At 32.4% G+C, this 26,658-nt stretch overlaps 1 protein-coding gene and 2 long non-coding RNA genes across 6 annotated transcripts in view; 1 reads left to right on the forward strand and 2 right to left on the reverse strand.

The window, feature by feature from the left end:
• Window positions 1-26,658, forward strand: part of snx9a (sorting nexin 9a) — a 44,972-nt gene that overhangs the window by 1,090 nt on the left and 17,224 nt on the right. For all 3 annotated transcript variants that reach the window (XM_005158722.4, XM_073927003.1, NM_001012313.2), the window contains exons 2-10: window positions 10,233-10,319; window positions 12,159-12,233; window positions 13,444-13,530; window positions 19,380-19,479; window positions 24,172-24,316; window positions 24,401-24,488; window positions 24,963-25,088; window positions 25,169-25,286; window positions 25,397-25,527. In XM_005158722.4, coding sequence (XP_005158779.1) covers window positions 10,233-10,319; window positions 12,159-12,233; window positions 13,444-13,530; window positions 19,380-19,479; window positions 24,172-24,316; window positions 24,401-24,488; window positions 24,963-25,088; window positions 25,169-25,286; window positions 25,397-25,527 — 957 coding nt within the window. The remainder of the gene's footprint in view (window positions 1-10,232; window positions 10,320-12,158; window positions 12,234-13,443; window positions 13,531-19,379; window positions 19,480-24,171; window positions 24,317-24,400; window positions 24,489-24,962; window positions 25,089-25,168; window positions 25,287-25,396; window positions 25,528-26,658) is intronic.
• On the reverse strand, window positions 252-2,105 carry LOC103909051 (uncharacterized). Of its 2 annotated transcripts, none has more exons than XR_011007034.2 (5): window positions 1,871-2,105; window positions 1,012-1,066; window positions 868-940; window positions 661-710; window positions 252-360 (listed from the first exon to the last, which is right to left on the reverse strand). It is a non-coding gene; the product is annotated as an uncharacterized lncRNA (long non-coding RNA). The 2 variants fall into 2 exon arrangements; XR_012393028.1 differs by lacking the exon at window positions 1,871-2,105 and adding an exon at window positions 1,203-1,246.
• LOC137488120 (uncharacterized) lies at window positions 5,893-7,877 on the reverse strand. The gene is made up of 3 exons (XR_011007036.2): window positions 7,780-7,877; window positions 7,134-7,181; window positions 5,893-6,280 (listed from the first exon to the last, which is right to left on the reverse strand). It is a non-coding gene; the product is annotated as an uncharacterized lncRNA (long non-coding RNA).

Consider the following 26,658-nt stretch of genomic DNA (forward strand, 5'->3'; position numbering starts at 1 on the left):
ATTATATATTTCACAACATTTAATACATACAGTACACATACAGTATCTAATTATAAGCAAAAAGTATAAAATAAAGTTTAGATTATATATATATATATATATATATATATATATATATATATATATATATATATATATATATAATTAAACTAAAGGGTAAACAAACAAGAAAAGTAAACAAGAAATCATTAAAATGTAAATAAATATATAAATAAATATATAAATTAAAATTCAAACACTGGGCAGTGAAGCTCTGGACTGGAGAATACAGCAGACCGGGGAGCGCAGCTGAAGACCAGCCGTAGTTGTTGGTGTGGAGAAAGCAGTCAGAGGAAGAAACAAATTCAACGGATAATCCAGCTTCAGAGATCCCCAGCAGACAAAAGTCAAAATAGGCAGTGAACAAGAGAGGACAGATCAGAGCTTGACACAACAGCACTACACAGGAAATGACTATGACTAGCAAGTTATTGAAGTTTCAGACATTTATTGTAATTTCATTATACATATAAAATCTCCAGAGTAATTATGTAGCCTACTTTATTTTAATGTTTTAATAATATATCATATACCAAAATTACAAACAATTAAATAAATTTAGAGATACAGGGAAAACAGGTTTGAGTTAACAGAAGTCAGAGTTAGTCTCCGAATACTTACTTAAATTATGAGAAGAGAAAGAAGAGGTCCTGTAGTTGTGGTGTTGCTCGCTGTTAATGGAATGTTAAACTTAGTGTCATTTCAATAACAGCTGTACAAAATAATAAAGTAATTTTTCATAAGCATGATCTATTTTCCACATTATGGACATGCTGTTTTAGGTAACATAACTACATTTAATAGTAAATAGAGTAGTATACTTCTTACCTCATTCAATTCTTCTTTCCATCAGGAATTACAGCAACACTGATCTGAGGTGAATTCAACAGCTGAAAAAATTCTGAAAGACAAGTTACATAAGTAATTTGAAAACAACAGTGAGTGATTAAACAATAGTTTCATGCAACTTACGCATAATTAAAATCCAGAAATTATCAATAGAAGATTACCTCCATGTAAAAATAGCCTGTTGAGCAAAGAAAAGAGTGGGTTTTAAATAAAACATCAAAAGACCAATCAAAATAGAAATTTAGACTAGCAGACCTTTTAATTACTATATTAATTAGGCATATGAACCTCAATTTATTATAGGGATAGCTCACCCAAAACTGACAATTCTGCCATTTTAGCCTCATCCTTTATTTGTTCCAAACTTATTTACCTTTTTTTTCTGCTAAACAATAAAAAACATATATTAAATAAAGCTGGAAAACTGTAACTATTTAATTACATAGTGTTTTCCTACCATGAAAGCAAATGCTTACAGTCTTTAGTGTTCAACAGAATAAAGAAACTTAAAGGTTTGGAATCACTTATTATTTACAGGGCAAATAATTCGTGAGTACATAGCCTATCATTTTTGAGTGAACTGTTCCTTTAACGGGACGCAATCTGCACAGAGATGTTTTGTTTTTAAAAGTTATTTTGTGTGTTTTGTAAAAAGTGGGTCGGCTCGTGTGATGAAGTATCATACTAACTGATCACGATGGATATGGAAAAAACTGAACTTCAAAACATTATTGTCCATTTGACTAAAGACAAGGCGTAGGTAAATAATCAGGAAATGTTTTATCGAGAGATTTAACATAATGATTTTAATGTTGTTGCCGTCCGTTAACGGAAGGCCGAAGTGTTACTCGCTCGTAATAACTTCATTACGGCTTTTGTGTGTGTGTAATGTTGGAACAGATTGTTGTCGAAATCGTAGGTTTGTTTGAATATTCACGATTTATGTATCTTATTTAGCATGAAGAAATAAAGCAATACTCACGTCTCCTCGGTCGTTGATGAATGAGACGACGGCTTGTTGAAATTTAAACTGATTCTGCTGTGACCAGTAAATGTTGTACAGTGGTCGTCCACGCCACCTAAGCACAACCTAAAGCATGCGACCCTCATGATGTTTAAATGGCAACCTTATGACATCGTTGTGACAACCTTTAGAAACAACGTAGAATCCTCAACCTTTTTGCAATGTTGGTACAACGTTGTAGGAAGGTCGCTACGTTGAGGCAACGTTGTGTGTTTGTTGGGTATACACTACCGGTGAGTAGGATTTTTAAATGTTTTAAAATAAGCTTTTCCTGCTCACCAAGGCTGCATTTATTTAATCAAAAATACAGTACAAATTGTAAAATTGTGAAATGCTATTGAACTATAAAACTGTTCAAAAGTAGTTTATAATTTAATTTCATAATTTATTCCAGTGATTTTAAAGATGATTTTTCAACTTCAGCAGTCGTCAGAGTCACATGATCATTCAGAAATTACTCTAATATATTATTAATAATAATAATAATAATTATTATTATTATTATTATTATTATTATTATTATTAATGGTAATAGTAATAAAATCAATTATGACTGAATTAATAATTTTAATTGAAACTACTTACAATAAGCAGTTTTAAATAAATACTTATTTAGCAGTTTTTTACATTAACAAATGTTGCCTTGATGAACAGAATAATTTTATTTAAAGATGTATATCTAAAAAGTTTAGATGCAAAAAACTCTAAATTCCGTCTGAAATTTTTCTCTAATTAGCATTTTTATCAGGCTCCTGTTCTGTGTGTATGTTCTGTAATATCACTTTTATGGCAAAGAATAAGTCCTTTTCCTGGTCTTTAAAGTGAAATATGTCAACATATTTCCAAAAGTATTGTGTGTATATGTACTCGGTTTTTGACATAATGAAATATAATTGAAAAAAAGTATTACTTTACTATTACAGTTTTACAGTTTTACAGTTGCTTTGGTACATTTCTCAGATCAGAATTGAAATTTGCAAAAAAGTAAGTGCATTTCTCAAAACACCGCATACAAATAGCAAAACACCATGGATTACCTGCAAAAGCCAGTGCCACTTGCTTAAAATCCTTAGTTCATCTCTCAAAACTAAATTTCTGTGTCAATGAATGTGTCTGTGTCGTCAGACTGACAAGTCCTTGTGTCACTGTGAATCGATAAGACAGTCAAATTACCTAGTCATGTTGTCAGTATAACAGTGTTCTGGAGGGCTGTTCTGATGAAAACTATGGCTATTTTTTACTTTAATTTTTTGCCAGATCTTGAAAAGACAGCATAGCATAACACAAATAAAAAAACAAAACAAATGTACAAAATGAACGTAGGACAATCTCCTTTCAGATACACCTTTATTTGAAAAAGTCAAGATTCACCTGTGAGAAATTTACTAATTCTAGACATATTTAGAACAAAAATGTCTAATGGAAATGCATAGAAAAATGCATAATGACAAAATATTATGACTTGTTCAGCCATTTTGCATTTAAAGACTAATGCCATGAACAAAGGATTAAATGTTGCAGGGGTGAGACTATTCAACAGAGACCAAATTAATACATTTTGATTTGCATGACATGAGCGATTGCTAATATAGGAAACATCACAGAAATGCTCATAATCATTAGCACGGATGTACACAAGCATTTGCAACTTGTTAAAAGTTATGAGAAGCTCCTTTTCTGATGTGCACAAGTCACAAAATGATCTGTAGAACAAGGAGTCTTGAGATTATTATGATCTGAGAAATGCACCAGAGCGACTAAGGAAAAACTGTAAAAATATACAATTTTCACAAGTATGATACATTTTCTAAACATAACATTTCAAACTGATCACATAGGCCTAGCATTGCATTCAAAAACCATTGTATTATAATGAAATCATTGTATTCTGCTTTCGTTAGGGTTTTAATTTTTCCATCAAGTCAAAATAAGATTGTGACACAATTAGAGTGTTTAATCATCCACTTTAACTTGTACAGTAAGCATTTTGAAAGAAACAGTTACTGATGTATTGAGGACTGATTTATTGTTTACTTCTGTGCTGAATAGCCTGGAGGATTGCTGGATAATTTTACAAAATGGTCTTACAATACTGTATGTTTAAACTGATACTTATGACCTTGTCAGATTGTGATGCATTACAGTAATTTGGTTTTGGTTTATCATCATATTGTATACAGTAAAAAGATGGCAAGACCTTATAGGACAGTGAATAAAATAAAATAATATTTGCTAAACTAAGTTAACTAGGTTTAAACTATCATTTGAAGAATTACTTGGGCATTTTGAAACTTCATTAGTTAGGACTTTTAGTCACAGACTATAGTAATAATATATATAAAAATACTATAGTGGTATTGAACCATACTGTAGTAAAGTGTATAATACTCCAACTCTTTGTTAATGAATGCTTCAGCATAGTATTAACTAATGAACTAATAAACTAAAGTATACTTTAGTTTTTTACTACAGTAAACTGTGGTGTATTGAAGTAGTATCACTACAATAGATATACTGTATTCTATAACTTTAATATAGTATGGTTCAAAAACACTATAGTATTTACTGTAAATTAGTATTTCTTTCATGTGGGCACACATGGTTGGCTTGGTTTGATTATAAATGTTGCTCTGTTAGTGCAGTTCATTTGATTACGAATGCTGTGAATTCTGCCATATGAACACTGGTGCACACTGAAGACTGCTAAAAAAGATACGCCTGAGTCTCTCAATCATACAACATTTTTATTTACATCTTAAGTTTCAGCTTTTAAAAGATGATATTATGAAAACAGACAGAAGGAGATGGAGATGTATGTTTTTAATTTTTTTGGTCCAGGCTAAATTTTTCAAGATAATAATCTACTGTGAACTAGTAGTAAGTGTGAAAGTGTGCACAAATGTGTGAACAAATGTGATAGAAAACCATGTCTCAAAACTTCACCAGCTGTTTACATACTGTAGCTTTTAATGCAGGTTGTGAGTCATCTGAGCAGGAATATAATCAAACAGTCAAGCCCACCCCAAATTGAAGCCATGCACCCTAAAATGCTCTCTACTGTAGTTAGCTCACTAAAAGCGCTACACCATTTTTCAAAAAAGTGTTGTGGTAACAGTATATGTAATATACATATCACAGAGAAGTGCAATAATTGAAATTATTTATACAAATCTCACCAATCAGATGGGATTTTAACTATTTTTATTCCCACCTCTTTAATAGGTGCTTTTAGGAGATCTGAAAATAAATACCAATGCTGGGAGACAAGAGAGGGAAATGACAACAGCCAATAAGAATCAGACTTTCTGCTGAGGTTTTAAAGTCTTATGAGCCTATCATACACCTGTCGCAATAAAGCACAACAGGGGTTATGCGTGATTTGTTGCTATTTTCAGACCAGCGCAACACTAAATTTAATGTTTTGCACCACATTGTTTAAATAGCAAATCCATTTCCACCACTTTGTGGACTCCTGGGTGTGCTGGTCTAAAATAGTTGTGTGTTAAGGCGCATCCTTCACTGTAAAAAATGTTACTTAGATCTAACTTATAAAAAGTGAGGCAAGTGGTTGCATCGGACGTTTTAGGTTGATTCAACTTCCAGCCTTTTTTAAGTATTTTAAACACTAAAACATTGCTTAAAACAAATGCAATAAAATTAAGTTGAGCCAACTAATATTTCTAAAATTACTCAAATCAGATAAACTTACTTTTTTTGTTAAACTTAACTTACTTATACATTGCTATATGTTGACTGTACTCATTTTAATTAAGTATTATGAACTTAATGATCTAAATAAAATTAACCATGCATATGTCATTTAAAACTAATTTAATTGACTTCTGGCTGTAACCTCAGAAAATAAATCTTCGTTTCTATATTGTAAGCACAATATACACTAGTAAAAACAGATAAACAGACTTTCCTGTCAATAACAATTAAATAAGAATGGGAAGATGGATTAAAGACCATAACATGTATTCAATATCAATCGATGTTCCTTTTAATAGTGACTACAAAATAGGCCATTAATGTGGCTACACATACACAATACATAAATAAAAACATTAATAATACCAGATCCTATTAAGAAATCATCCAAGGCAACTCAGTGAGGAGATTTGCATATTTTGATAAAGATTTAGGATGCATAATGTCCAGTCCCACAAAGAGTCTCTAATATATCTCAAATGTATACAGTTTTGATGGATACTTGAAGTCGAGGACATCGGTAAGTCCAAACAGGAGCCATCATGCATTTGACAGGTTTGGCAAACCTCTGACAGTCCTATGATAATCCAAACTGTGTTGGGCTGATGGCAAATTTTTCCCGTGGGCAGCCGCATGCACCTCTGATTCCTCACAACTCTATTGGTAGAGACAAAAAGAAACAGGAGTTCAGGTGGTTGCTACCAAACAACATTAAATAGCTAAATACTGAATAGGAAATAACTACAAGTGAAGTTACAAAAGTCCAGTGAGAATGATGCATGGATGAAACACCTTAGTTTATCAGTTAAAAATTACCTAAGTTAAAATTACCTAACTTCTATTTAAAAAATAAAAAAAGGTTATAAAGGTTGTGTAATTACATTATTCCAGGTGTTTTTAGTTATCAAATTTTAAAGAAAACTGTGATTTTACTCAGTGTAACAGTGCATGTCATTGTGTTTTCCTGTCAATCAAAGAATTGTTAAAATTTAGGTATTACATTTTTTGTTTATTTTGGCAACTTATAAAGCATAAGAATGTGTATGTAATTTAGATATTAAAACTGTTTGAAAATGGCTATATGAAAATTATAGAATACAAATTCTATAATTTAAATGTCATCTTCATTTTGCACCAAACTTTGCACGTCATAATACAAATTTTATTAAATAAATAAATAAATACATTGCCATTTTACACATTACATTAAGGTTTACATTAAATTTTTGCTAAAGCTACATTTAATTGACTTTTTCTTCAAATTTAATGTCACTGGCAAATGACAGTTCAGTGATTCAGTGTTATCAGTTAGCTTTATTGAAAGACTGACAGATAATAAGAAACTGCATTAGGATATTTTTATACTGTTTTTACTGTTGCACACATAAAAAAATCTTCAGATATCAAATGTAAGTTAATTCTATGGAGCCCACTATTGTTTGCAATTTTACCAATGTTTTACTTGCCTGCAAATAATTATAGCTGTAGTTGTATCTAATGTTTTTCTTACCTGGATGTGAAGTTTGAAGATCCACAGGTAACAAAATCACTTTGGTATCTAAAGACCAAGAACATGCATTTTAGAATGAGGTGCATACAATTTAAATGATTCTGTAAACATCAGTAGTAAATGTAATTTAAGTTAAAATAAATTGTAAATCTGTAATTTATTCACTATGCAGCATTAAAAAACTTATGGACTAAATCTCTAAAACACAAACTTTAAGTTATACTTTCTCTTACGTTAAACACACACTACTTAACTGTTGCATACGTTTCTGCATTTAATATCCATCCTTAATGTGCTGCTATAACTTAGGTGAGCTAACTTTAGCTAAGTTAGCGCTAGCAAACTGAACCCCCACACCCCGACCGCCCACCAGTGACCTTGTTAATCGGTTCTGCAACGTTAGTTATACCTACTAAGTGTTTTAAAACTACTTTCACTATTTTTTCTCAATAATATCACTTTTAATCGTTAGCATAAACTAGCGTTGGTTAGCGTTAGCCAACTTAGCTTTCCATGTGAGAGCAGTCTAACTGTTAACATACCTGAGGCTACAGTACAATTTACAAAGCTAAAACCTCACCTGCCTAGCGAAGACAGCAGTTTTGCATGACTTTACAATTATCATTCGGCTAAATTTGCAACTTACCGTGTTAATCAGATCCGCTGCTGGGAGCAGTTAATGTCGACCATTGCAGAAGCTGCGTCTGCCTGCTAAATCCCGGGCAATGAAAAAGGAGTCACGCCAAACTATTAAAATCAAGTTTTATGAACACCTGCCCACATCGACAGCTGCTCTAATAAATTGTCTGTGTCAACTCACTTTTATAACATTTATTCTACACAATAACCACGTAAAAAAATCTACTCAAATAAATTGCATTAGTTTTATTTAAAATATACAGTTATATAAAAACTGATATAGTTTAAGTAAAGAGGAAGCAAATTAAATTTTTTTGGTATAAAACAAATAAAATTAACTAGATTGCAATTATTTAAAGTAGATAGAACCAACTTTGTGAGTGTAGCACTTTTTACAGTGTTGGCACATTGCTATTTTAAAGAACTAAAAAAGGCTACGCCATTGACCAGCTGAAAGCAGGTCTAAGGTCCAGCAGAGCACATTAGTTATGCGCCTATGTGGGTTCAAATGCTTACACATTGCTTAATGCACACAGGATACCCAGCTATACACAGACATCTTTACATACTGTTGAAGTCCGAATTATTAGCCCCCCTTTGAATTTTTTTCATTTTTTAAAATATTTCCCAAATGATGTTAAACAGAGCAAGAAAATGTTTAAAGTATGTCTGATAATATTTTTTTTTCTCCTGTAGAAAGTCTTATTTGTTTTATTTTGACCAGAATAAATCAGTTAAAAAAATGTTTAAACCCATTTTAAGGTCAAAATGATTAGCCCCTTTAAGCTATACATTTCTTTCGTTATTCTACAGAACAAATCATCGTTATACAATAACTTGTCTAATTACACTAACCTGCCTAGTTAATCTAATTAATCTAGTTAAGCTTTTAAATGTCACTTTAAGCTGTATAGAAGTGTCTTGGAAAATAACTAGTTACTGTCATCTTGGCAAAGATAAAACAAGTTATTAAAACTATTAGAAATATCTTGAAAATATCTTCACTCTGTTAAACAACAATAATTCAAGGGTGCTAATTATTCTGACCTTAACTGTATGAAAAAAAGGATTAAAATGTTACAAAACTTTTCTACATAAATATTAAAACCTCCATACCTTCTGCATGCCTCCATACCTTTTTTTCAGTTCATTCATGACAATTTGCATTAGTATAATGTTATTGTTATTAGCAGTATTTATTATTATATGCTTATTTATATTTGTTTTAATAAAAACAAGTTTAGATTTTTCTATCTGTTGGATTTTGGAGATGTTTGCATCACTATATGCGGCATAGGAATAAGACGTGTGTTTGGATATAACTCCACGCTTGACCGCGCTTCGTTATTGTTGTTAATTTTTTAATTTGCTGGATTGTTTAAAACAAATCTTTGCACTTAACAAAAAAATTAAATATGTAGGCTAATATGAAGTCTTCAGTGTAGTGCGTACTACACCGTTTCCTTAGTCACAAAAGTAAAGGAGTAAAATAAAGAGTGAAAGTAAAAGAGAAAGTAAAGAGGCAGAATGGAGGAGGCTTGTTCTTTATCCTCGTGCAGATTGTCTGATTAACTGTTTTCTCACTAGTGAAGCGTTCAGTTTTTCCACTTACAAAGTCCGCCATGTAAATAGCAAATGCCCCATGGCGTGACGCAACTGACTCTTAAAGGGAATGGGAGGTGAGACTCTGATTGGTTTAATTCACGTCAAAACACACCCATAACTCATTAAGAGAATAAGCATAACCCTGTTAAACCATGCGCCACAGCAAAGGTGGATTCTGACCTGCTCCTAATGCTTATAAGTTTATATATACAGTATATATATAACATTTTGCAATTATATTTTAAAAATATCATTATCGCAACACGACCGCTTATTTTTCCAATATCATGCAGCCCTACTCACTTGGTCACTGACATGCCATTCCTGTCCAAATTGCTGCAGGAACAACCTGGTGCATATCCTGTCAGGAACCAAACCCACAGGAACTTGTCATTCAGTGTGCAAAAGATTTGTCAGCATTAGCATTCAAGTGCATGTGCTTTTGATGTGGATAAACACTGAATATGGAAAATTAGCTGTCAGAGAAAACCAGTTTGAATGTTTTGGTCTACATGATGTTATGTGTTGTGTGAATGCTGGTCACAGTGACGAGCCCTCATACATGGGAATGAGGGTATAAAATCTTCTAGCGTATAATAAGATGCATCTGTGCTGTAGCAAAAATGAGCTGTAGAAATATGTTTTATTGCAATTGTCTAATTTGTACATGCAATAACAAGCATTATTTTAGAGATGATGATTATTTGTAATCTGATATAGCATTATATGTTTAGCCTGCATGGAGAAGTTTATTAGTCTGTCACGGAGGTGAAAGTTTTAGCTGTGCTGGACTGAAATATTCATGCAGTTTCTGTTCTGTGTCACCCATATGTTTGCTGTGGGCTTTGTGTTCAGGCTCAGGTATTATATGACTTCACTGCTGAGCCTGGCAACAATGAGCTGACTGTTCATGAAGGTGAAACGCTCACCATTACTAACCAGGTGAGCAGATATTGAGCTTGTGCTCAGTAGATGATGCATAGAATTGTTCAATATAGTTTGTTAATATATATATATATATATATATATATATATATATATATATATATATATATATATATATATATATATATATATATATATATATATATATATATATATATATATATTTTTTTTTTTTTTTTTTTTTTTTTTTTTTTGTGCTTAGTACCTTTTGTTTTGTTTGCTTTTGGAAGAAATTAAACCTACATATTGTATGTCTAAAAATGCTAAATCACTGATCCCACAGAAAAAAAAGAAAATCTGTTAATAATAGTGATAATAATAATGTCTATACTTTTAATAATATTGCAATATTACTATTATTAATATTAGGTTTCAAATTATCATGTGACTATAGACTGGAGGAATAGCTGTTGAGCATTAAAAAATAATAATAATTAATTAAAAGCAGAAAAAATACAGTGCATCCAGAAAGTATTCATGGTGCTTCTTTTTTCACATTTATTTAGTCACTTATTCCAAAATGGATTAAATTCATTTATTTCTTCAAATTCTACACACAATACCCCATAATGACAATGTGAAAAAAAAATTTTTTAAATTGTTGCAAATTTATTAAAAATAAAAAAAAACTGAAAAATCACATGTACAAAAGTATTCACAGCCTTTGCACAATCCTTTGTTGATGCACCTTTGGCAGTAATTACAGCCTCAAGTCTTTTTGAATACGATGCCACAAGCTTGGCACACCTGTCTTTGGGAATTTTTGCCCATTCCTCTTTGCAGTACCTCTCAAGCTCTATCAGGTTGGATGGGAAGTGACGGTGCACAGCCATTTTCAGATTTCTCCAGAGATGTTCAATAGGATCTAGGTCTGGGCTCTGGCTGGGCCACTCTAATAAACATTCACCGAATTGTTGTGAAGCCACTCTATTGATAATTTGGCGGTGTGCTTTGGGTCATTGTTCTGCTGGAAGATGAAACGTCTCCCCAGTCTGAGGTCAAGAGCACTCTGAAGCAGGTTTTCATTCAGGATGTCTTTGCAAATCGCTGCATTCATAGTCTTCCAGTTCCTGCTGCTGAAAAACATCCCTACAGGATGGTATTAGCCTTGTGATGAGCGGTGGCTGGTTTTCTCTAAACTTAACGCTTGGCATTCACTCCAAAGATTTTTATTTTCACATTGTCATGATGGGGTATTGTGTGTAGAATTTTAAGGAAATAAATTAATTTAATCCATTTTGGAATAAGGCTGTAACATTAAAAAAAAACGTGAAAAAAAGTGAAGCGCCACAAATACTTTCTGGATGCAATGTATATTTTAGGAATCAAAACAATAAAGTGTAATACAGCTTTATTTATGCATTAGATTTTTTTTTATATTAGAAGTTTACTTTTAATTGTATTTTAATATAATTTTAGCAAAATAAAAGAATTAATATCATACACATATTTACAGAAAACGCCTATTAAAATGTTATTTCCTGTAACAATAGATTACAAACATAAGACCAAAACATGTCAGACCTTTTTTGCACAAGAATCATTGACGATATGTTAATATATGATCCAAAAATCCTAAATACGAAATACTGTAACTGAAATATTTAATGAATTATTTAAAATCATAATAATTGATTCTTTTACCTTCAAAACAGTATGTTAAATGTAATAACAATTTGCATTAGCACTAATTCATTTATTCATTTAATGTGTATGTGTCAGAATAAGTTTGGTGTTTCATTTCTTTTCCATAAATGTATCTTTCTACACACTGAATGATGGACTTTATTTTACTCATATTTTGACTTATTTATTGGACTTTTTTTCCCCTTGCAGAATGTAGGCGGTGGCTGGGTAGAGGCTCAGAATTCCAGAGGAAATGTAGGCCTGGTGCCAGTGGACTATGTTGAGGTAACTAAAAAAACACCCTAATCATCAGCTTTGCTTTCGGTTTCACAGTTCTAAAGTGTGTGGGAACATTTTATAGTACTCAAGAGAGTACTCAAGGGCAAGATCTGCTATCTAAACCACATCACTGAGCAAACTGTTATTGCATTCGCTACAGTAATGTACCAGCAACTGTTCTTTTTTTTTTCTGGAGAATCGATTGCAGTTGTCTTGTGTTTAGAAATCAAGGGAAATCTGTATTTCTCTGGATTTACTAGTTTGATTTATGTTAATTTTGTTTTATTGTATTGAGGTCTGACAACATTTCTTACATGATCTCAATAACAAATATGTAGTATGTCATTCATTTATTGATTTTTTCAGAACATGACATGGTAAATATAATATTCACAACATTTAATTTATTATGATCAAAACTCTTAACTTTATTTCACCAAATATTAATTTAAAAAATTTAACGTAATTTCTCTTAAATATCTCTTATTTGTTGAGTTTTAACATTATTTCTGAATCTTTTATCAGTTTAAAACATTGATATAGTGTTAAAGAACTGTCGCCACTGGCTTGCTTGGTTTTAGGACTTGTGGAGATGCACATCGATGGATTTGCTCCTCAGTGTTTGGACTTTCAGCAGTGAAAATTAAACCACACTGAACTAAGCTGAACTTGAACTCTGAAAACTGGACTGACAGTTTCAGTTTACTAGAACTTCTATGTTAAGCTGCTTTGACACAATCTACATTGTAAAAGCGCTATAGAAATACAGATGAATTAAAAATATAATAATAATAATAGAAATTATGACTGCCATTAAATTTGGAAGAATTGTCATCGTTTATTTACAGGATTATGCAACTCAAACATGTAACTAAAACTCAGCGTTTTTAATGGGTTTATTTTTTTTTCCATTGCTGAATGTGGGTTTTCTGAGCTCTAGCCTTATTAGAGGATATAAAATATAGTTAATCAAAAGTTTAATTAGGTTTTTGGCACACTTGTTTTTCCAGATGGGGAATATTCCCAAATGAGCTGTGCAGCAGGTTTATCTTTGTAACATAATTACCAAGATATGTATCATATTCTAAGTGTGGCTTTCCTGTAGATACACACTCTGTGTGTGTTGGGTGCCAGAATATTTATTTATTATGTTTTGTCATTGATTATTTCAATATAGAATGCACCTTTTTTCATGCATATATTGTAAAACCTGCAGGTGAACTCTGCTTCCGCACAAGCACCGGCGACACAATACATTGATGCCCGCAATCAAGGCAACAACAACAGTACGGCAAATACTCAGGTACGGTACCACATCAGTTAAAACCATTTGTACTTTTCACTTGATCATGGCAACTGTCAAAACATTGGTAACTGTATCTGTTCCTCAAATGAAATGCAAAGCAGCCTTTACTAAAAATAAGTAGCTGCAACCCACAAAACCCACTATTTAAATTTCAGTTTTTCTTCTGCATTTTTGCAGCCAACTTTTACTAGAAATCCACAGTCATTTAATGAGAGTTCTGCTGAACAGGACATGCACAAAGGCTCTGTGTGTCATCCGTAGTCGAAATCCATTTCCTCTTGAAGCAGGAGTATGAGAGTAAATGGGCCTCATTATAGCTCAGGACACGAGGACATTTCTCTCTCTCTCTCTCTCTCTCTCTCTCTCTCTCTCTCTCTCTCTCTCTCTCTCTGTCCCTCTTTCTTTGCTCTCTCTCTCTCTTTTAGTCATAATAGGTTGTCAGATGTCAGTCAATCTTATTTTGTGTACATGCAGTTTTTGGCCATCTGCATACACTGAAAAAAATTATTCATTGGATTTACTAAATTTAATTTAAACAAACAAAATAAGTTGAACATTACTAAAGTAAATTTGTTTGTTTAAATTCAGCCCATATAAATTGTTTGCAACCGCTTACCATAACGCACAGAAAGTTTGTAAATCCAATGATTTGTGTGTGTGTATGTGTGTGTGTGTGTGTACAATCTACATCATTCTGTTTTAACCAGCTTCACAATGATCAGAAAATAGCTTGATTGTTATTTACACCCACCGGCCACTTTATTAGGTACACATAGTTTCCAATCAGCCAATCACATGGTAGCAGCTAAATGCATTTAGGCATGTAGACATGATCAAGATGATCTGCTGCAGTTTAAACCGAGCATCAGAATGGGCAAGAAAGGGGATTTAAGGGACTTTGAAGGCGGCATGGTTGTTGGTGTCAGACGGGCTGGTTAGATCATTTCTGAAACTGCTGATCTCCTGGGAGTTTCACGCACAACCTCTCTAGGGTTTACAGAGAATGGTCCAAAAAATAGAAAATATCCAGTGAGTGGCAGTTCTGTGGGTGCAAATGCCTTGTTGATGCCATAGGTCAGAGGATAATGATCAGACTGGTTTGAGCTGATAGAAAGGCAACAGTAACTCAAATTACTACTTGTTACAACCGAGGTATGCTGAAGAGCATCTCTGAATGCACAACACATTGAACCTTGAAGCGAATGGGCTACAGCAGCAGAAGACCACACCGGGTGCCACTCCTGTCAGCTAAGAACAAGAAACTGAGGCTACAATTCACACAGGCTCATCAAAATTGGATAATAGAAGATTGGAGAACGTTGCCTGGTCTGATGAGTCTGCTGCAACATTCAGATGGTAGGGTCAAAATTTGACATCAACAAATTGAAAGCATGGATCCATCCTGCCTTGTATCGACGGTTCTGGCTGCTGGTGGTGGTGAATGGTGTGGGGGATATTTTTTTGCCACACTGTTGGCCCTTAATTATCAATTGAGCATCATGTCAATGCCACAGCCTACCAGAGTATTGTTGCTGACCATGTCCATCCCTTAATGACCACAGTGTACTCATCTTCTGATAGCTATTTCCAGCAGGATAACACGCTATGTCATAAAGCGTGAATCATCTCAGACTGGTTTTCTTAAACATGACAATGAGTTCACTGTACTCAAATAGCCTCCATAGTCACCAGATTTCAATCCAATAGAGTACCTCTGAGGAATTTTTCCAGTAACTTGTTGTATCTATGCCACAAAGGATTAAGGCAGTTCTGAGGGCAAAAGAGGGTCCAACACGGTACTAGTAAGGTGTACCTAAGTTTCCGGTGAGTGTATTGTCTTTTGCCATTTTTTTTTCTTTACCAAGTACTTTATCAGTCAAAATTTAGACAGTATGTTTTTTACTAAATATAAATTTCTTTGTAACTTAATCTTGAAGGACCAGTTGTCTCGTTTTATTTAGTTTTCAGATGGATGGATGGATGGATGGATGGATGGATGGATGGATGGATGGATGGATGGATGGATGGATGGGTGGATGGGTGGGTGGATGGATGGATGGATGGATGGGTGGGTGGGTGGGTGGTTGGGTAGGTTGGTATGTAGGTTGGTTGGTAGGTTGGTAGGTAGGTAGATAGATAGAGACAGACAGACAGACGGACAGAAGGATGGATAGATGGATATCCTTGAAATGAATGGAGTTTTGACAGTTATCACCAGGGCCCGGTTTTTCAAAAGGTTTAATCCGGATAAAATTGATCTGGATTTAGTAATCCTGTTTTTGCGATCCGTGATCACGTAATCCAGCTTACTTTTTGAGCCAGTTTTTTAAAGCAACATTGGATTGGATCAATCTGATCCGGATAGGAACTTTTCATGATCACTAAATCTGGATTACCAGTGCTCAATGTAGATGAATAGATAGGCCTATGTAAAGAGCAACAAGTAGAATAGCCAGTGTGGGGTCAATATAACTTTATTTTTATTAGAAATGAAAAAACACATAAAAAAAAAAAACTAAAAACAATAAAACCCCACCCCATCCTCTACCAGCAGTCCGCTCATCTGAGACCTACAACACAAACACTGTACATTGAGGTATTTATAATAAGTTTCAAATATAGATGTAAATAAAATTTTAAAAAAGACTTAATGTCAAAAACTCCACAATAAGTTCAAACTTCCTCATCTGATGTCTGGCCTTTGTTTGCTGCAGTGTGGTCAGAGTCAGTTGTTCCTCTGCCAGATGAAGCTGTGCTTCTGCCCAGTCTCTTTTTGCAATTGTTGAAGGTGATTTCAAAAATAAGTGATTGCCATTCTTTGCTTTTTTTTATTGTTGTTTTTATTCTGTAATCATTGCATGCATCACTAATAAATATTCTAAAAACAAAAATATTTTCCATTGTGATGAATAAATAAATATATATATATATATATATATATATATATATATATATATATATATATATATATATATATATATATATATATATATATATATATATATATATATATAATCAATTAGAGACAGAATAAAATGTATTGTTTTTGGTCAATTTTGACAGCTGTCTGGGGGATTATTTTATGAGGCTAAGCTATTTCTACTTTGCTGTAGGCCTATACTGAAAGGCTAAATACGTTAAAGCCAATAATCACTATAGCCTGACAGATGAACAAATATAATTAAAACCTTATGAATAAATAGTATATCTCGTAAGATACTGCATGATCCAAAAATAGTATTATTTAATAAAATTTTTAAGTTTTCATTACATTTTGGGCATGAAATCCATACTAAATCCACTAGTTTAATCCAGGTTTCTTGGATCAATGTGATCCAAATCCTACAAAAAAGGTCTGAAAAACCCAAAGTAAAGGTTCAATCCAGATCAAAACCAAGATTTTTCTTTTCATTTTCAAGATTTGATCCAATCCCTTATCCAAAATCCTAATGGATTACTTTTGAAAAACCGAGCCCTGGTCTGACACTGTTAAATAAATCTGTATTTTTTTTTTTAATAATAAATAAATATATTAAAATACGATACTTTGATCATAGTTATTTTACACCAACATATTTGTACAACTTTAAGAATGACGCACAAGTTTAAATTTATTTTATTGTTAATATACACAGGATGGCTGTAAACTGAATTTTTCTCCATGAGCCGAGGCTGGTCAAGTGTATCTTGAGTACAAGCACCCTTGAAGGAAAATAGAGCAAATTGCACAAGTGGTGAAAAGATGAATCTAACAACTTCACATTTCCATCAGCCTTTGATGATTCGGTGACATTCAGAGTGATCCACAACACCAAAGCACTAATAACGATAAACACATGAGTAATGTTGTGCTTAGTGGAAAATTGGTATAGACTGGTCTTAATTGGTGAGGCCTGGAAACAAGACGAATGGCTTTGTGTGGCTGGAAGTTAGCCTTTAGTAGCGACAAGGACAGGTCTATTGATGGAATTGGCCATTAAGTCTTAGACTAATGGACCGAAACCTACTCAAGAGCCTTTGGCCTTTTAGTTCTTAAAGCACATCCAGGCATTTTGTCAATGGGCAGATCTGAAAGAACTATATTTTTATACCTTACCTTCAATTCATCTGCGACTGTCAGCCATTTAGCCAAGAATGGAAATGTTTTCACTTTTGTCATTGACTTTGAGTAAACATAGTAATGGTTTCTACATTTTGAGGGTCACGATAAATAAGCTTTATTTGTCTCTCTCTTTTTTTTTTTTCTTGTTTGATTCATAGTCGTAAAATAACCTCTGTGGTGGAAGTTAGATCACCTGTGATTTGTTCCGTAGCTTATACGGCCTGTCACCATATTCAAATCATGTTCAAAAGAATCCAAAAAGTGCAAAAAAAAATTGTTATCAGACGAAATATTATTAAGTAGTGAAATATTATTATAAAGTGAGTGAAGGAGTTGCAACAGCTAGTGTACGCCTTTTTGCATAAATAATGTAATCTTCATTCAAACTTAGAAAGGATGCTATCATTCTAGTAAAACAGAGTAAAGTAAACATAAAATGAAATTAATTTTGAATATTGGACACAAAAGGAACTGCTTTACCTTTTTTCACAAAAAGTCTGATTAACCTTCATGGACATTTCTGGCGGATTGGTCAATAAATGAAAGCAAGGAACCACATGATGGAGTTTCTGATAAACATTTGCACTCATTTTTGCCAATGAGCATTATAAGAAGTCAAAGTCCTACTGCAGAATACACCCCCAAACCATGACACTTTCTGTCAGTTCAAGAGTTAACACTTAGCTGGTGATTAATTATAAAGAGTAATTGGAGAGCCCTGAGTTTATAAGATCCTCAAGCCTGGGGCTCCCTCCCATTTGCAGGGCGAGAGGGGATTTTGAGCTCCCCTTCTCTTTGTAGCAGCAGTGACCAATGAGGGATAGCTATGAAGAGATCACTACTTGCAGTACTAGGAGCACATCAATGGTGCTGATTTGGATTAGTTAATTAACTTAGGTTGCATGCTTTTAGATGGTAGGAGGAAACCAGGGGACCCAGGGGAAACTCACACGGTCATGGGAAGAACATGTAAACTGCACACAAAAGTTGACTGGCTTGGTAAGGATTAGAACCAGTGATGTTCTTGTTCTTGCAACAGTGCTAACCTCTGGGCCACTGTGCCGCCCATCTAGGAAAGGAGGAGGAGTAGGGGTGGAAGGAGGGATTCTTCAAAACGAAGATGACTGTGGTTTGGAATTTAGGTTATTTATGGTGACTTAGGAATTGTCTGATTGGTGAATCATGAATTGGCAAATGCGGGACCAGCCATGATCAATCATAAGCACGTGATTCTCTCGAAATTAATTTAGAAATAAACTTCAATTATCAACTCAGATTCTCCACATTGTCCTGTCGTCTCACACGTTTATTTTTGTGGACAGCCAGACTTTTTGGGGGGGGAATCTAAATGAGTTAGTGACATACTAAAGATAAAATATTCCAGCCTGATCTCACTAGGAAACGTAACTATTTTGAGTTGGTATGTTTAGTGGGTTTTTTGACAAATTCATACGAAGAATACAAAACAATACATTCGAGTTCAGTCGTAAGAAACTACCATTTTAAAAAGGAGGTATGGCACCAACCTCATGTATAAATCCATTTATCATAGCGGGATGAGCAAATCGTACAAAATTGGACGAATGTGATCGTATGAATTCATACGAATTAGACATTGAATCAAAAAGTTACGAATTGCTGTGAGATCATGTTGAGTATTTTAGAGATTACCAATTTGAAGTGAAGGTTCAACATGGTTGTTGATTTGTTTACAAGAATGATTAATTGTTGTTGTTTTCTTAAGGGGGTTAATGGAAATGAGGCTTGGACTGCCACAACATGGTCTAACAGCTACCCTGCAGACAACTGGAATTACACTGAACAGGAACCAGCAGGCAACAATGGTAAGAGGAGATTATTTATAGTACAACCTAGGGCTGGGCTGATAATGATATTGTATTGAATTGGGATTATCAATGATAAGATCTGGAATTGTTCCAGACACCAGAATCACACAGCAGAAATGTGCAACAAGGGCAGTCTAAAAGTGTGTTGATATTAGAGATGTACCAAATTTTCAGCCACCGAAAATATGTCATCCCATTTAATGGACCCTCTATTTTTGTGGCTTTAGTCATTGTTGGGGTACTCTTTTAGATCTGGAAGCACTAACAACTTGTATCAAAATATATTTCGTTATCGTACAATATGAAAAATAATTATCAAGATTGTATTTTTGCCATATCGCCCAGTCCTAGTAATACCTACATGAAACTACTACACTTTTAAAAAATTCTGGTTGCCTTAAATTTTTAAGCTAAATCAAATTAACCTTAGGAGTAGATTGAACTTAAATTATGTTAAACTGACTTGCTTAACTTATAAAATTAAGTTAGAACATAGTTTAATAAAGTAAAATGAAATAAAATTATATGCTGTCAGGACTAATTGATCATATAATTTCATATAGTGTATGTGGACTACCATTCAAACCTAGCAAGATTTGGTTAAGTAAGAATGATTTCTAAAAGATCATGTGACAATATTTATATACTGTCCACTCTATAGACAACACCTTAACATTTTTGATTTTGACTAAGGTATTAAAATACACCTTTTGTAAAGCAGCTTTGGAACAGTAATTATTATTAAATGCGCTATAAAAATAAATTTGAATTAAAAATGGAAACTAGGACTGCAATAATGGCTGCTGAAAATTTAGTATTGTAATCCAGAATGATATGTAATTTTTTAAATTGTAATAATACATAGATTTGCTAATATGTATATTGTAATAATCTTTTATTAATACAACATTGAAGAGTGTAAGAGACTTTCTGAGACGGACTACAGACTTTAAACTGGAAGTGTATAAGCTCAAATAAATTTAGTTTAAAAGTGTTCGCCAAGTGGGCACCTTGATGTCAAATCGATTGTCAAATCAATAAAAAAAAACATGTTTTAAGTCGATTTACTGTTAATTGACTAACTTGATGTCAAAACGGCATCAAATATTGGCATAAAAAACATGTCAAACATGTTTGGCATGTATTTTGATGCCAATGTTAGATGTTGTTATGACATCAAGGTAGTTTACATGTATTGTAGGGACACAAAATCCAGTGTAAATTTGGAATTGAAGCTTTGAGACTAATAAAACGTGTCTATTATATTACTTTTCATGTTGTTATTTTGGTGATCAAAAGAGCATCAATGTGTGGATGTCAAATAGATGTCAAGTTTTGACATTAAACTGACATTAAATTACAAAACTTTTTTTTTTTTTTTGAAAAAAGACAAGGGGGATATAATCTGAGATAAGAAGTAAATTTTAGGAGGTTGAAAACAAAGACAACAAAAAAGTTTGTGTCTGTGGTGTAAAACTATGGAACAGTCTAGATCAGACTCTCAAACAATGTCAGGATAATAATCAATTTAAAAAGCTGTATAGATATATAAACAGTAATATAATGATGAAGATGATGAAATTTTTATTAATGGCTATTTGCAGTACTATTTATTATATTTTCTTTGGGTCTATGTTACAAAATGTAAAGGTACAAATGGAATCAAACATGAAATATGTCAAAGATGCCAAAAGGATAATGTTTCATGTAAAAAGAAGATCAGTAAAAGAAGAAATAAGTTAGATTAATAGACAAATGATGTATATTGTAATGGGGTGGGAAAATAATAAGCTTGTGCTTCATCCCACTCCATTTTTGACCATGTTGAAATATATATTTTTTGTTAATGATATTTTATGTATGATATTTTTGTTCGAAAATAAATAAATCAAATCAAATTGATTACATTTTTTGAAATGTGTTTTGACATCAAGGTAGCGGGTAGTGGTGTTATTGTTATATAAGTACATGTACTGTCTATACAGCTCATGAGTGATTTGGCTGCTTTAATGTCTAAAGCACTAAGTTTGCTTTGCTATGAGGACTTTGAACTTTCTCAGTTATCAAGATCTTTCAGTGAGCATGGATACAGTCATAAATAAGCTTTTTACCAACTCGAGGTAGGCAAGTACAGAACTTGAAGTTTCAGCGAAATGTTATAATAATGACTACAGTTGTCTTTGTTGTCTTTGCCTGTTACACAGCTGAGTTGTTCTGAAACATGCTTCCCACAGCTGAGAGCAATATATTCACATTTGCACAGCAGATCCTTTTCTGGCCCCTCCGCATGCATTCCAGTATAAGAACATTAGTGAAAAAAATTTACAGAACACTTTAGCAAACTTTTAAAAAGGTTTCTTCATTTAGTAAAGCAAAATAGGAGTCAAAGAGTAAATGCACGTTTTTGAGTCTGCATCAAAGTAAATTTTTTTTAAAGTTTATTTATTTGCTACTTTGCAGTTTTAAGAATGCTTTTGAGGAAACAAAATAAAAACGGGCGAAATAATGTTCCTTATTTTAAAAAATCTTGTTTAAAAATGTGAATTTAGTAAAATTGTACTATCAATGCTTTAAAATGTCTTGTTGACAAATGGGTAAAACTTAGTTATTTGGATTAGTTGCAAATTGTAGAGGTTTAAAATGACAGTTAATTAGTGTTTTGGGGCTGCGTATACACTACCCGTATAAAATTTGGGGTCAGTAGGATTTTTAGTAGGATGTTTACAAATAAGCTTTCCCTGCTCACCAAGACTGCATTTATTTCAGCAAAAATACAGTATAAATTGTAAAATTGTGAAATGTTATTGCACTATAAAATAACTGTTTAAAAGTAGTTTATCATTTAATTTAATTAATTAGTTATTAATTTAATAACTTATTCCATTGATTTTACAAATCAATTTTCAGCTTCATTACTCCAGCCTTTAGTCACATGATCCTTCAGAAATCACTCTAATATTAATTATCATCATCATCATCATCATCATCATCATTTTTATTAATATTAGTATTATTTTTTATTAATGGTAATAATAATAAAAGCAATATTGACTGGAGTAATAATTTCATTTGAAACTACATACAAAAAGAAAGCAGTTTAAAACAAATTTTTATATATATATATATATATATATATATATATATATATATATATATATATATATATATATATATATATATATATATATATATATATATATATATATATATATATATATTTAATTTACATTTAATAAATGCCGAAATGATGAACAGAATAATTTTTTGTTCAAAAGGAAAAAAAACGACTCCAAACTTTTAGTCTATATATTGTTAATATACCTGACAAGTTTTGTCAAAACTAAATACAATGTTTTCAGAAATTAAATAATTAATTTCCCAATCAAGAAAAAGTGTAATTTAGATTATGTACACTCAGCTGAATTTAAAAAATATATATTTTTAAAATATTTTCTTTAAAATATTGTTGAACTGCACTGCTGAAACTAATGACAAGCAGTAGTGGTAAACAAAAATGATATTTCTGTTGAAGAATCACATTTTTCATTTTTAAAAATTTAATATTGACAAACACTACAATTATAGCTGTATCGCAATCATTTTTAAACATACCATATACACATTTTAGCATGTCAGTGAGAATAAGTCTATTTCTAAAGCAATGCACAAGATTATTATAATAATTTAAAGCATATTTTAAAGTGAAACATTTAATAAGATGTATTTGGTCGTGAATATGAAGGAATGTATTTAGCGACAACATACGCTGGTGGTTAAAATCAGATGCACAAATTGAATTGAACCACTCCAAGTTTCAGAAATTATACTAGTATTTATTTATTTTATTTGGTTATTATTAAAATGTCAGGAGAGTATATACAGTTGAAATTATTAACCCCCCTGCAGTTTTAAAAGCAGTTTTGAATTTTTTATAAACATTTTAAGGACAATATTATTAGCCCCTTTTAAGCTAAATTTTTATTTGATAGTCTTCAGAACAAACTACCATTATACAATAACTTGCCTAAGTACCCTAACCTGCATAGTTATTCTAATTAACCTAGTTAAGCCTTTAAATGTCACTTTAAGCTGTATAGAAGTGTCTTTAAAAAATATCTAGTAAAATATTATTTACTGTCATCATGGCAAAGATAAAATAAATCAGTTTTTAGAAATGAGTTATTAAAACTATTATGATTAGAAGTGTGTTGAAAAATATCTTCTCTTCGTTAAACAGAAATTAGGAGAGAAAAAATAAACAGGGGTGCTAATAATTCAGGGGGGCTAATAATTCTGATAATTAATAATAATTATTATTATTAATAATTAACGGAGAGAAGATTCACATTTTTAAATATAATAGGCAGACAAGACATAAACATATAATTATATTTATTTAAATAATTTTCTTTTGTATTTTTTTTGTAGTTTATGTATGTGTGTGTGTTTATACACATATTCATAAATATACAAATATTCACAATATACATGTATACTGTACAAAATTATGTAAATACAAACTTTTATATTAGATGCAATTAATTACAGTTAATCATTTGACAACACTATTTTAAATTTATACCGTAGGTCCAGGTCGCTCACCTGGACATGTAATAATAATTGTCAAAGCACTCGTGAATTTAAAGTATAATGTATGTGACGATGACTTGTTGTGTCATGTGACTGTAGGTTCCGTGTATTCCTTCGATGAGGAATGGGATGATGATTCTGATGATGGAAAGTCGACTGGTGGTTATGGAGGCTCGCAGGCGGAAGATGGGGGAACCATGCAGCGGAGTGGAGCTCACTCCACAATGAAATTATCTCTCAACAAGTAATCTTTTATTTAATGATAACTGCCAATAAAACCATTTAATTGATGAATATTGAAAGATACTCATACAGACGTTTCCCATAGGTTTCCAGGGTTTTCTAAGACCCCAAACCCAGAAGTGTATCTCCTTACCAAGCACATAACTAAAGGAAATGACAGACTGTCTGTTTATGTGAGTTATTTGACTTTGCCGTGGTTTATTGGAGTTAATAATAACAGAATTTATCAGATCATAACAGAATTATCAACTTAGGGTTTGTTCTTTGTCAAAGACTTCTTTGTTAAGTACATTATTAAATGAATAGCTAGCTTTTAGTTCCTGAGAGAGAGAGGGAGAGCACTATACACTGTTTTTTGCTAGTTATGCAATGATGCTGCTTTAATGTGGATTTTAGACAATGATAATTTGTTCAAGTTGAACTCTGTTCACTTAATATGTTTAAGATATAGAGAAAAAACTTTAAATATTTTCCTCTAAAGCCCAATTTTTTTCTGAATACCAAAGAAAGAAAGACAAATACATATTGGATGGCTCGAGGGCGGTTTAAATATTGAGGAAATCTTCAATTTTGAGTGAGCCATTCTTTTAGTATGAATATGAAGTGCTCCATTTCGCTGAGGAAATGCTGAATGTTTATTTTTTCAGCCAGGCGAGGTTGGTCCAGTATGGTTATATCCACAAACACAGTTAGATTGTGTAGTGGCCGATCCCAAAAAGGGTTCAAAAATGTATGGCCTGAAGAGCTACATTGAATATCAGATCACACCTAATGTAAGTCTCTTCGAAACACCATTAATAATAATATTGGGTCTTTGCCACTGTTTGGCTAAGCTGTCCGAATTCTTTTTCAGACTACAAACAGACCCGTCAATCACCGATACAAACACTTTGACTGGTTATATGAGAGGCTGGTGGAGAAGTTTGCCTGTGCTCTGCCAGTCCCAGGTCTGCCTGATAAACAAGTTACAGGTGAGCAAAGCAAAAAAAAAATCCATCTGCTTATTGTTTCATTTTTAGTCAACAAAGAACAGGTTTTTGGCTTGGAGGCTTTCTAGCATCTGTCTTCCATTCCTCTTTAGGCCGATTTGAAGAGGAATTTATCAAAATGCGCATGGAGCGCCTGCAGGGCTGGATGTCCCGGATGTGCAGACATCCTGTAATCTCAAACAGTGAAGTTTTTCAGCTCTTCCTTAACTACAGAGACGAGAAGGTGCATTTGCTCATGTATTTGCTTAATAACTGATATGTACACTGCCAATCGAAAGTTTGGAAACATTGAGATCATTCAGGATTTTTGAAAGAAGTCATTTTTAGACATGGGATGATAACTGGTTTTAAGGTTTACCGTGGTTTGGAAAAATCAAGGTTTTAAAGGTTATACCATTCCTACAGTATATGTAAGGTTTATTTCAGGTTATGTTTACATTTTTTACAGGTAGTTTTTTAGGGCAACAGTATACAGTGTTTATTAATGAAAAATGTTTTTTACTAAGATATTTTAGAGCCGTAATCACTATACCATGAAACAGTGATAATTTTTTCCATAGGTTATTATACCCTCAAAATCTCATACCAGCCCATGCCTAGTCACTATTGCACTGGAAAAATATCTGTAAATGAATGCAAGTTTTCCTTATGTAGTAATTTCTATTTTTTTCTTCATTCGTTGATCCATATATGCTTTTTGAATTGCTTTGTTGGACTTTGATCTTTCCTCAACAACTTTTGATGTTAAAAAGTTTGAAAACGTGACATTTGTTGACTTTTTTTAAAAAAATGTTTGAAGTGTTATATGGGTTAGTGTTGTAAATTATATATTATAAAAAAAAAATATTTTACAACTTTTATTAATTGATCAGTAAATTATTCTAAAATTATATTGGATTCAGAGCTTTAAACTGATATTTTATTGTTTAATTAATTCAGTTGACTTTTTTAATTAATTCAGTTGACTGAGAAAGTTGAAGTATATAAAACCACAATTTCTACAATTCAACAATTATGATTTGTGAGTGTTTTTACATTTTTTTTAAAAAATTAGTTTGATTTTTCTGTTACCATTCCTACAGTATATGTAAGGTTTTTTGTATGTGTTTTTTTTCCCCACGGGCTACATTTATATTTACATTTTTTATGACATTTTTTGACTTAAAAAAATAGTTTGAAGTGGTATGGGTTGGTGATGTATATTATGGTCAGTAAAAATATGAAAAATTAAGGTCTTTCAAAATATTAAGGTCAGTACGATTTTTTTAAAGTTTAGTTTAGTTTAGTTTAGTTTAGTTTAGTTTATTTGTTTACAGGGTCAATGCACATTAATAAACGTTACTGTAAAATGTGC

The sequence above is a fragment of the Danio rerio genome, chromosome 17, assembly GCF_049306965.1.
Source record: "Danio rerio strain Tuebingen ecotype United States chromosome 17, GRCz12tu, whole genome shotgun sequence".
NCBI lineage: Eukaryota > Metazoa > Chordata > Actinopteri > Cypriniformes > Danionidae > Danio > Danio rerio.